Source organism: Microtus ochrogaster, chromosome 16 (genome assembly GCF_000317375.1).
Source record: "Microtus ochrogaster isolate Prairie Vole_2 chromosome 16, MicOch1.0, whole genome shotgun sequence".
In the NCBI taxonomy this organism is placed as follows: Eukaryota; Metazoa; Chordata; class Mammalia; order Rodentia; family Cricetidae; genus Microtus; species Microtus ochrogaster.
Genome location: NC_022018.1, coordinates 1,171,979 through 1,185,024, shown reverse-complemented (window position 1 = coordinate 1,185,024; position 13,046 = coordinate 1,171,979). Strand labels below are relative to the sequence as shown.

The 13,046-nt window shown below is 39.6% G+C and overlaps 1 protein-coding gene across 2 annotated transcripts in view; it reads right to left on the bottom strand.

The window, feature by feature from the left end:
- Nucleotides 1-13,046, bottom strand: part of Pter (phosphotriesterase related) — a 63,394-nt gene that overhangs the window by 11,533 nt on the left and 38,815 nt on the right. For both annotated transcript variants that reach the window (XM_005354627.1, XM_013348955.1), the window contains exon 3: nucleotides 12,375-12,640. In XM_005354627.1, coding sequence (XP_005354684.1) covers nucleotides 12,375-12,640 — 266 coding nt within the window. The remainder of the gene's footprint in view (nucleotides 1-12,374; nucleotides 12,641-13,046) is intronic.

Sequence of the window (13,046 nt, the reverse complement as noted above, 5' to 3'; positions counted from 1 at the left end):
TCCTCCTCTTCCTCCTCTTTTTATTTTACTTTTGAGACAGTGTCTCACTACATAGTTCTGGCTATCCTGGAACTCACTAGGCAGATCAGTCTAGCCTTGAATACACAGAGATTTGCCTGCCTCTGCCTCCTCAGTGCTGGAATTAAAGATTTTTGCCACTACAACTGGCTGGTCCAAATTATTTATAAGTTGATTCATTCCACATTGTTGTCCTAGTCTGACTATCCTCATAGAATGATGCAGAAAGAGAATGATAATGGGTCTAGGGACAAGATAGACCCATTAGAAAATGACCCACCAACCTATTTCTTCTAACCAGGTACCACATTGTGTCCACCCATTAGCTGTAAACTCATCAATGGACTATGGATGAAGTTGTTTCCCTGAAGCCTCGATTACTTTCCAATGGCTTCAACAGCTGGTGATCGAGACTTCAACACATGAGCCCTTTGGGAGAACACTTGGTATTTAATAAAATATATATAATATGCATATCTCCATTTTACAGATGGAAAAGTTAAATCTCAGAAGAGATAACTACCCAGTTCCCAGTGGTGTTGTCATGAAACACAGACTGGTCTGTGCTCAGGAGGCATCCACTTCTACCAACCTCATCCATGCTGAGAATACCTGCTCACCAGAGAAGCTCTGTTCAATGCCATTGACTTACTCTGTGGAGAAACAGACTTCCTGACGTTGACATCTAAAAGACTCACCCACCCACAGCTCCTTAAACTTTAACAGGGTCACTTACCTATGTGAAACTGACACTCATTTGGATGATTTACAGAGACTGCAATCAGACCATTGTGGCTTTGTTTACACAAATGATTTTGCTTTGAGAAGAGTTGTTCTCAAATGTCAATATGGAAAAAAAATGGACTCTACTTGAAGTCTGTCAGGTGAGATCTCAAATCTTCCAGCCATCAGTGACTTCAGAGGACAGCTTATAGAAGTGAAGGTGCTAACCTCAGAGTCCTCTGCCTTCCATATTTCATATCCATGAAGAACTCTATTCTTATCTACTCCAAGAATCCATAGATTTTAAGATAAAGGTTTATCTATGACATATAAAAGAACTTCTGGTCTTCCAAGGTTGCTTCCTGGGTAGAGGCACTTGTCACCAAGCCTGACAACCTCATACCAAGGACCCACATTATAGAAATGAGTGGCTCCCACAAATTATCTTCTAACCTACTCACATAGATCATGGTATGCACATGTCTATAAATATATATACATATGTACACACACACACATATATATATTTCTGTATATGTAAAATAAAAATTGTTAAAAGAGTTCTTAAATTCAATAGTCAAGATCTTTTGATGAAAGAAATGACTTCTTTGCCATTTATGAAGTGTCTCAGGAATCCCAGCATGAAAATCAGACCTAAGTATTTGTTCTTGTCACTCCTATGATATAATTTCATCTTTTGCATACTTTAAACTTTGTTCTTCAGCTCGTAGATTGATACTATAAGTTATAAAATAACATATCTATAGAAGGAACACACATTAACTTAATAAAAATATATATTAAATAAAGAATGTATTGTCATCCTACTAGGAGATGGCATCTGGAGTGATCTGTCTTCATTTTCAGAACAGACTTACAGTTTACCTAGCCTTTCAAGGCTGGAGTCAACATGCATGTGAACACTGATTTTGTTATTCTTCCTGTTCCTTCTGTTATTCTAGTTTTTGTCATGTCATGAGGGATTTAATTTAATGTCAAAATGTACCCTGCATAAAATGGCAATTTGGACAAGGTTTGGGGCCTTTGTGTAGAAGAGCTAAGAGTCAGAAAAAAAGGTTGTGATTCATGAGTGCCACAAAGAAGGCAGCAGCACCTGGTCTTTGTCTGGAGGCTCCCGGGTCACAGAACTCTTAAGCACACTATCATTTCATGGTCCAGTTATGCTCTGTGAATTAACTTAGCAGACATTTACTGTCACCTGTCTTTTGTTATCCTTTATGTTGGGAATGCAAATATGAATAAAAACCTTCAGTCCTCCATAGTAACAAAGTCTGTGGAAGAAGACAGATGATTTAAAGCAATAATTACAATTAAATGTTCCAGAGTTTTTGTAGTGCAAATAAGTACAAGATATCATGAAAGAACAGTGAATGAAGGGATTCGCTTGAGTCTTGAAGTATCTCATTTACACAAAGTTAGGTGGGATTCAGGTGTTGCATAAGAGGTACTCAATCCGGAGGAACACCTGTTGAGAGTTAAGAAAGGAGCTTATTGCTCTTGGATGTAAGGCAATAGCTTATCAAAGATGAAGTACATGAGAGAGAAAACATCCATCCATTCATCCACTCACCCACCCATTCATATATCCATCCTTCCATACATACATACATCCACCTTCCCACCCACCCACCCATCCATCCATCTATCCATATGCCCAATAAAGCATCCACTCATCTCTCAAATTAGTAAGATATTGTTGGCCTTCTACTAGCATAACCCATGAGCTGGAAAACAAAAGACAAATAGCACATAGTCCTGTCCTTCAGAAAAATTAGTATCTACTAAGGAAAAGAGACACCTAAACAGAATTACCAAGTATCATGATAAAAGTACTTCTAAGAATGAGGCTAGCAAATAGAAAAAGGCAAAAAGGCATCTTGTCTGGTTCAGAAAAAACTTTGGTGAGTTGCATACTGACAGAATACTCTTCCAAACAGACACAAGAAATATAATAATATTACAGTAGACTGTCACATTTGTTTGAGAGCCTGGAGGCACAGGACACCTGAAACAGTTTCTAGAGAATTATGGGAGATCGAGTAGAGCACGAAGTAGGCACTAAAGTATTTGAACCAAAATATTTGGATTTTGTGTCTAAGCAGAGGGTACTAACTGAAGGGTTTGAGGTCAGAGGAAGGATTATAGTCAGGGATGTATTTGGGAAGATGCGTTTAGTTGATTCTAGAGACCAGATTCGGCAGGAAGGCCAAGGAATCGAGTCCTTTTGGGGAGACTCACAGTAGTTCATTCAGGTGACAAGTGAAAGACTGGTTTCTGGCAATAAGAGTAGAGTGGATAGGAAAAGCTGTTTTTGCAGATCTCTGTGAGGCAGGTACAAGGTAGTATGGCTGGACTTCAAAGACAGAAAGCCTTGGTGCGAATAGCACCGCCACCAGTGAGAAGAAGAAGAGCAGCAAGCAGCTGGGGTGAACCACTGGGGCCCGTCAGTACAGTGACAGGGATGGGGGATGAACTCGGGGCAACTAATTAGCTGAAGTAAGTGATTCCAAGAATATGGGAGGAGCAGGCTCTGAAGCACACCATGCACTGAATATATAATTACTGCACACAAAATGTCATTACTGAAGTCGGAAACCGAAGCATGGATCCTGCAAAGAAAGCATAGGCAAGCCTGGTGGTCTTCCAGTACCTGGTCCAGCGTTCTCCCCTTCTGTTGTGCATAAGTCAGCAGGCATTTAAATCTATGGACTCCCGAGGCAGAGGCTGGGAACTGTGGAGAGAGAGCTCTGCCTCGCTCGCACACTGAACCAGCACAGGAGGAAGTACGGACTGCATTTTCCACAAAGTCGTATATTCTTGATCAAGTGAAATTTTAAAAGTTGGTGCATACGTGCAAAGATAGACATTCATACATGCAGCTGCTTTAGTAAAAACTGAATTTTGATAAATGCCCACTATAAAAACTAAATACCAAAAAAGTAATTTATTTATTCCCCTGATCCCTTGAATTTTTCACTTTTAAGTCAAGAAATATTTTCACAGATAGAGTATGTGGAATGTTTAATTATACAACAAAAATTTCAATAACTACTTTAAATTACTAAACTCAACTAGAATTCTTCATTTAATAACCTAAAATATATTTTAACAACTTGGCTGACATTTTACAAAAATATATAACTCATTATAGTCCAATGAAAATAATCTAATAAACTAATACTGAAGTCAGGCCTGGTGGCTCATGTCTACAATTCCAGAACCCTGAAGGCTACGGCAAGAGGTTGAGGATTTCAAGGCTACTCTGGGATACACTGTTGATTTCAGGGTAGCTCGGGTGGGTTACAGCATGAGCCCAGTCTCAAGAAATGGAAATAATTACCAAATACTCTCCTTATGCTCTACACTGCTCACGGCAGCCTTAACTCAATAAAACTCTAATTTTGGACAAGGTTCTGGGTATTGAAGCAAGGACCTCACATGTGGTCTGTATTCTACTTTTGTAACCATGGGGATGGAAGATACTAGTTAATGAATTTTAATTAATTAAAAGTAAATATCAAAAATACGAGGAGTAAATATTGCCAATAGATCTTAAAACAATTCTGTATTTCAATTAAATGTTTACCAAGCATTTGAGTTTCACTCGAGTTTATCACTTAGAATGGCAAGTTATTAGAATAATGTATTTCTCATGACTGTATTTGAGGTGTTTAAATATCAATGTACATATTTTGTAAGATTCTTTTTGACATCTTTTTATGGGCCAGCATTTCAATGTTAGTGATTAACTGGGAATAAAAGCTAAGAAGAAAATAATTTCACCTGCCATTTTTCTACATTTTGATAAACATCTTCCACACTTCCCAGTTCTGGCTGGGCAAGTCCCTGTTTGATGACATCATAGGTAGATCTGAGTCACACTTTTAAATATTATGACTTAAAAGGTTTCAGTAAAAGGAACAGAGGGCACAAGGAAGAAAAACACTTGTTTAAATTAGACTAAAACCAGAAGGTGGCTCCGAACTGCAAAGTGTAATTAAACCTTTATTTGAAAAGGCACTTCACAGTTTATACACCCCAGGAAGGCACTTCACAGTTTATATACCCCAGGAAGGGCTTTTTGCCGGTGAACTCTCCAGCTGTCACACAGCACAAAAGAGGCTACACTTTTCATGTTCGCCAGTCCACAGTTCAGGGGATGACAGTGTTGAGGACAGCGAAGATAAATCTCATAGACACGACAATCCTATTTGTTAAAATGTCACCTTTCATGTGAGTGGTGTCAGAGTCATGACAAATTGCTTCAGGAAAAAAAAAATTAATAGTGCAAGGTTTGGGTGGCTAGAACGAGCCGGGAAGAACATATGACCAGGGCAGCCTTTTGCCGTGATACCAGCAGTTCCACAAACAGCAATTTGGGGTGCATGAACATATCAAATACCATTATAGCATAATTTTATTTTATTGGACAGGATCTGTACATAGAAGTTAAGTTGTCTTTCAGTTTGTGTGAGGCGTGGCTGGATTTCTTTCTTCTTTCCATCTCTGGGTCTGTCTTTTAATTAGGCTCCATCTTGCAGGGAAACCCATGGTAAGCAATAATAGAAGGGCAGTTATATAGCACTCTAAGGGCTAAAAATATGTTTCTTGGCTGGGGAGTTGGTTCAGTGGGAAAGAGTACTTGTTATGTGAAAAAGAGGGCCTGAGTTTAGATCCCCAGAACCAATGTAAAAGCAAGGTGTGGCAACACACCTCTATCTCTAGTGCTGTGGGAACTAGAGACAAGAGACTTGCTAAGATTTACTGGCCACCAGCCTGGTGGCAGATTGAGTGAAAGACCCTGTCTCAAGGAGTACCTGATGTCTTCCTCAGGCCTCCATGTGCACACGGCATGCGCACATACACAAATGTTTTTCTTTAACCCCTTTGAACAAACAAATTTGGAGGCTTAAAAAAACTTTCAAAAGTCACAGCAAGTAAACAAAACATGAAACCAGGGAACCCAACTTCATCTCCTCTCTCTAGTTCCCATCTGTGCTCATGAGTGAAAGAATCACTGTAGCCAATGTCATCACATAACTTTAACTCAAAATATATTCAAGGTTTGCATCAGTAAGGACTCTATTAAAATGTATATTTTATATGAAATGCATTATCAGAATCCACATGTACAGAAAAGCAACAAAGATGCCATGTCTAAAAGTACCTAGGTTATCATGTATGTGATGTACACATACTACACAGTGAATCGTCTGTTCTAAAACAGAGGCCATGCCAGTGAGTATTAGTCATTGTAGGAAAGAAAGTGTTATTCATAAATATTTTTTATTAAAAGTTCTCACTTGCTCCTCCTTTGTTGCCTTCACCAATTTCTTTAATTTCTCACTCTGGTTGGATCTCAACCAAACAGACTGACATTGTTTTTCCTATATATTAAATGCATGAGCTGCACATGCTACACAATGCACCCTCATTTGTCTGGATGCATTTTGTATGTCATGTCTGCAATGCATGTACATGCCTTTTCCTAACTATAAACCGTTAAGAAATGGAGCTGTATTTACAGGCCTCAGAACACTGCACACCACTGTAGGTGCACAGCGCTCCAGTTATTCTTCTGCAAGAACGCTACTGTACTATTTAGCAATACAAAGAGGTTTTGTTCAGTTCCTATTTGCCAGACATTTGCTTGGAACTGGTTCTGAATGATTTCAAATTAATTCATTAGAATTTGTAGGAATTAAAAGTGTACAGCTCCAAGGATCCTGCAGAATTATTTTTTTGTGCCTTTTCAAAAAAAATCTTAAGGTGAAAAGTCACCATAATTATAATTCAATAATCACTTTGACAGAACTGCAGCCCAATGTTTGATACATACATATGGTAATTAGTCACTCAAATATTTGCTGGATGGATGAAGTGATATTCCACTCCTTTCATTTAATTAGCAGCATGGGAAAAAAGTGTCAGATTTGTATCTTTCCAAGGGTTCGGCCAATTTGGCTTGCGTGATCAAAGGCAAAGAGAACAAAATGTTTTTGGAGCACTCCTGAGTTTTTCCTTCTGGTCTTTCAGATACCCTTGGGTCAAATTCCTTTCCCTTCCCCAGGGAGCAGTTTTCCAACAGAGTGATGAGCTATCTGCCTACACTTAATTATACAGCCTCTAATCAGACCCTGGACGTTCATCAAAACTCTCTGGCTTGTTAAATAGATATCCAAGATGAGGAAAGATTTAGGCATAGCACCTGTCTGTTGCCCTCCAGGAAGCTCAACATTTGAATTGGCAAATTGTTCCCAAGTATTTGTTATTTGGACGATGTTTTTTATTTTTTCCCCATTGAGCTCTCTCTGGTAAAGAAATAATTCTGTTATGTATATGCATGGTTACAAGCACTCTAATAGGGCATTGACAGTAAATCCTGTTTGAACAGGCTTGACAAAAAGAAGAACTGTGGGGGGCATTCTTGAAACACACATAGCCCATATTAGACCTGCCCCAAGGTAGTGATGCTGATAGGCTCTACCTGGAAGTGTGGCTAGAGTTTCTGCAGGTGGTCAAATTATTATTAAATGTTTAATGGTGCAAACATTTAATACCCCATTAAAATCCCATACAAGAACACAGGAATACTGCTATTCTCTAATAGATGTTGACTTTGGGTAGCCACTGTCAAGGACAGCCCCCTTTGATGTCCCTAAGGGTTAAATTCATAGCAGTCAAACTGCTCTTCCACAGACTCATGGGCCTTAGGGAAACAGATGGTTGGAGGAGAGCTTGGAACATGGCCGATTTATTTTATCAAGTTGTTGCCTATTTAATGACCTTAAGCTGATAACCAATGGTCACATGGTAACAGTGTGGTTTGGAGGTCTTCAAGGAGATGGTCATCCATTAACTCTTTCTTTTATGCATTTCAATTGCCCACTTTGGATAACCATGAGAAGAGTTCTTATTGTTGCAGTGGGGTGTGTGTGTGTGTGTGTGTGTGTCTGTGTGTGTGTCTGTGTCTCTCTGTGTGTGTCTGTGTGTATGCGCGCACAAACGCTTCACTGGCTGCCTGTCTTGGATAAATTCTCATGCAGATTTCATAAAGCTTCAGGAATATTTCACTGCTTCCATAGTTTTGCGAGCACACTAAAATATTTTATGTTTATGCTCTCCCAAATGAAATCTACATTTGAAGGGAAAACCTAAAGTAATTTTGCATGTAGTCAAGGCTGAAGATCACCCTGCTCAGTCCCAAACCCCTGTGTTCCTAAGTGAGGTAAAAGACACAGCGGCCACCCCAAGCTACTCCTTCCCAAACTTAACAAAACACAGCTTTAGAAGCTTTTCTGTACTATGCCCAGAAACAGGATGGGAGAATGAAATGGCATTAGGTTTGCTTTCGGAAGCTTTAAAGGCTGTGTTTTAGGAAATGCTCTCCTTTTTAATGTCTTCCACATTGTGTCCAGCTCTTTTGTGTGCTGTCCCCATTACAAAGAGCTGAAGTTCCTGCTCCTCCAGCACAGATCAGACTGTACGTACTGCCCAGCAGAGCTCAGGCAGCCTGTGGAAGCTGACCTAGCAAACTCCAGCCCAGCAACTGGTCTGCTGTGAGCAGTCACTTCAAATAGCCACCTCTTCCTACATCTGCCTCCTGACTTTTTTCTGTTACTTTATTTGGTTTGTTTTCAAAAGTCATTTTCCCTGGTTGCTTCTCCATAGAAATATTCCCATGTATTTCTTTGTCTTGCACTAGAATCTCAGATTATCCATACCATGGGTGCAGAGTTGCTCTAGCAACTGCCTCAGGATGTGCTGGTTGCTTGGGGCTTGTGTGGTGTCAGGTCAACAATTCCATTCAGTCATGAGCCATCCAAGAGGGAAGTAATGCACTTGTAGCCAATGGAAATCAGTTCATACATTTTTATCGTTATATATATCATATAATATATATAATAGTATATATATATATGTTATATGCTAGTAAAAACATAGTCCAACTACTAGGAAATAAATACTAGTAGTTTTTTTATATTGTTTGATTTTTATGAACCAAGAAATATTGTGCTAGTTCAGGTTTATTTTGCAATTTACAATGAAAACTTATTTTCTATATGTGCCAAGCATAATTTTTCTAACTTAATGTCTAACTGTGAATGAAGAAGGATGGTAAGATCCTGCTTTAAGGAGAATCTTGATCTAGTTTCAAGCAGTGTGGCAGACTAAACGTTCACAGAAACCTTTCCAACAGAGTCCATGTAAAACACTGAAAAAAAATTTAACAGAAAAAAAAGCCTCATGTTTTTAAATGCCTGGTTGGGGCTGCAGCAGAGCTAGGACCCTTTCAGGGGCAGAAGCAACAAGGAAGTGAGAAAATGGGCAATAGGGTTGAGCAATGTAAGCTCTGTATGGCAGACTTGGGGAACGAAGGGAGCCAGGGCTGGGGACTGAACTGGCAGCAAGATCAGTCTGGAGCTGCAGGGAAAGCTGCCCACCATCAGAAATAAGATCCCTCCCCACCAGGAATAGGGAGTTGGGAAAAACCTTGAGGCACAGAGTTCTCGGGAGTCTGTGCATGTCTTCATCTCAGCTGACGAGTGGGAAAGATGGGAGAGAAATCCTGAGGATCTATAGCCACAACTGTTGGAAGGGTGAGACTCATAGTGGCTGTGTGATGTGTGACAGGTTCTCCTGTCAGAGATGCACACATTCATCAAAAGCTGTGGTGTTTCCATCCATTTGAAGTATGTGGCGTTCAGATTCACAGGGAGGAAAAGCAGAATGGGGGAGAAATGTTTGGAACACCACTGAAAGGAATGCTTCAAATATTTAAGATGGTAAATTTTATGTTCCATGTATTTTATCATAATAAATAAAAGGAAACATCTTTAAATTTAATTTAAAGTTGAATTAAGTTGACAATGACACCTAGCTCCCTGCCAGAAACAATCAAAACAACCAAACAACAACAACAAAAGCAAAAAAAAAAAAAATCTCAGCAAAACCAAAAAAGAAGAGCCAAAAATGGAGGTGCATAGCTGCAGCCTAATGCGTGGAAGGTCAAGGTCTGGATTTAGGTCAGCCTAACTACACATTAAGACTCTGCCTCAAAAATAAGTAAATAAATAACACGCTTAAAGAAGAGGAAAGATGATTCACCTGTCATATTAATTTTCCAGGAGTGTGGCATATGCTCACAGCAAAACATTTTACTTTAGGACAACGCGAAAGCACTTCCTATGCAGGACCCTTCTACAGTGGGTCAATAGCAAACTACACCAGTAAAAAAGACAATAAACTGTGTTTATCAATTATGAAAGAGATGTTGCAGGCTTAATTTTTTCTGAGACAGTATCTCAATGCATAGTTGGCTGGCCTGCAACTTGTTATGTAGACCAGGCTGGCCATGAACACACAGAGATACACCCACCTCTGCTAAGACTGAAGGCACACAGCACCATACCTGGCTTGATGCTCATCATTATTTTTCAACAAGAAGAAACTGAAAATGTGTTGAAGGAAATAAAAGTTCTTAAATTTAACCACACAGATTTGAAAGGTAATGAAGTGAAATTTAATAAGAAAATTTTATGTTAATAATATAAGGAAAATACACAAAGGGCAATGGATTCTGCTGGGAAGACCAAGTGAATAGATAGAACTGAAGAAATTACGGCTCAGAGAGAGAAGTGGAGGAACAATCAGAGAGTGTCAGGGATAAGAAGGACAGGTATGAAGGTCCTGCCGGTATTTGGTCGGAACTTACACTATGAACAATAAGCAATATTTGGAGAGACAATGTGTGGAGCTTCTCAGACGTAATGGAAGATACATCTTTATACTAAAAATATCAAGGACTTCTAAGTACACAATAAGAAAAGACACAATGAAGCAGAATAGTGGTGGTGCACACTCTAAACCCTTGCACTTGGGAGGCAGAGGCAGGTGAATTTCTGAGTTTGAGGACAGCCTGGGCTGTCTAATTCCAGGACAGTCAGGGCTACACAGAGAAACCTGGTCTCAAAAAAACAAACAAACAAACAAACAAAACCCAAAGTCAAATCAAACAAATAAAAAACCCCACAATGAGTCAGGTCATAGAAAAAATGCAGAATAATAAAAACAACAGCTGTAAAAAATTTCAGCAAATAAGCAAAGGAACAAACAAACTAAAACCAAAGTATTTTAAAGGATGAACACCTTGTTTCAGCTGGTTGTCAATAAAAGTGGACGATGGATGATCACTGAGGGCTTAGGAAAGTAACTTGCAAGTAGAGTATTGGAAATGATTGATTCTATCATATTATCCATAACACACAAACACACACACGAAAACAGAATAAGACTCTTTTTAGACAAACAAAAGCTAAACATTATAACACAGACATTTACTGGAGAAATTAAAAATAATGTTCTTGGGAGTGGGTGTTGGAGGGGGAGTGATGGATGGGTGTGATCAAGATTGGCTGTAGACATGTATGACATTTTCAAAGAAGAAATACAATAATTTAAAAAGAGGAAGAATTATATTATAAATCTTGTCAATCTAATGCTAATTTCAATACGGCTACTCTAAAGGTTTATAAAATCAAGTCTCTCATAAGACATGTAGTAGGTTGAGTAGCACACTCTGAAAACATAGAATCTCTGAACGTGACCTTATTTCAGAAAAATAGAATCTCTAGGAATCTCTGAACGTGACCTTATTTCAGAAAAAAAGGATTTGTAGATAATAATTAAGGATCTTAACTTGAATTCATGCTATTACAAATGGGTCCTAAATTCAATATCAAATATCCTTAGAGATTGAGGAGAAAACAGATATAAACCCAAGGCCTTGGAAAGGCAGAAGCAGAAACTAGGTTTCCAGCCACAAGCTGAGGAACAGCAAGGTCTGCCAGACAATGGAATAAGCAAGTGGGGGTTCTTCCTGCAGCCTCTGAGCACCCACAGTCTTTGTGACACTGGGATTTCAGACTCCCTTCTTCAGAACCATGAATCAAAGCCCACCATGTTGGGTTGGTTGCTGTGTTATAATTGTTACAGTAGCCATAAATTCTAGTATGCCAAAATTAGAAACAGCATATTTGACATTATCTTAATAATTTCAGTTTCCGAAATTCAGGTGTTGCAAAGAAAAAAACAGGTGGCAGAAACATTTTTGGTTTTCCTTTTAGGGCGAAACCATTTGTTTTCTCTTTATTTGTATTTAGAGGCATTTATCACCCCAGCTGTTGGCAAATACTGAACACGGCGAATTGGCATGTGCATGATATCGTATCACAAGAGAAAGAAATGGCGCAGTCAGTAGTGACCTGTTCTGACGAGTTATGCAAGACCAAGGAAGTCCCTCTACAAAACATCTCAGACAGAAGGCGGCACGCAAGAAGGATATGCACACTGCTGCACCTTTTAGTGTATGCTCATTACAAGACTTCATAAACACCGCCTTCCAGGGACTGTGGGTATGATTCAGTGCTAGTGTGTGTCACAGTTGTATGTGTGAGGCCCTATGCTCAATACTCAGAACTGGAAAAAAAAAACCTTCCAGGTAGCCACTGCATCTCCTTATTAGTATTTCATTTATCACATCACCGGTGATTTCTCTAATAACCCCTGAGTTGTACAGTGGTTTACAGTGATTTGTGAAGTACCCCACTTACCTGTCAAGGTGGGACATAACTGTTTTAGAGATGTCTGCACCTGCTTCTTGCAATATACGGATGATCTGAAACGGTGCGCCTGGGTTCCTTCCAGGGTGGATGATGACTGGACAGCCCAGCTGAGCCTGGGCATGAGCTGTAGCCTGAAGTACCTTTCTCTCGCTGTCCGTCAAAGGCCAGGAGCAGCCAATTTCCCCAATAACTCCACACTTGATACTGGTTCCATCAGCTCCATGCAGAATTTCATTGACAAGGACATCTGTAAGCTGAGGAAAAATGAGAATGAGCCTATTTTATAGACTGTGAAATACATCCAAACAAACTCATACTATACAGAGGCATTTATTTAGAACTGTATTCTTTCAAAACTGTATTCAGAGTCAGGGAGCAGGGAGGATGGCTCAGTCAGAAAAGAGTGTGTCTCACAATCATGAAGATCTATGTTCCACCCCCACTCATCTATGAAGTCTGGGTGAGGTGCTGCATTCTTGTGTCCTCAGCACTGGTGAGACAGAGATGGATGGATCCTAGGGGCTCACTGGCCAGCTGGTCTAGCCTACTATCACCAATTAGCTCCAGGTCAATGAGAAACCCGATCTCAAAGGAGAGGTACAGTTTTCTTAAGGATGACATCTGAGGTTGTCCTCCAACTTCCACACACATGTTCCCTGA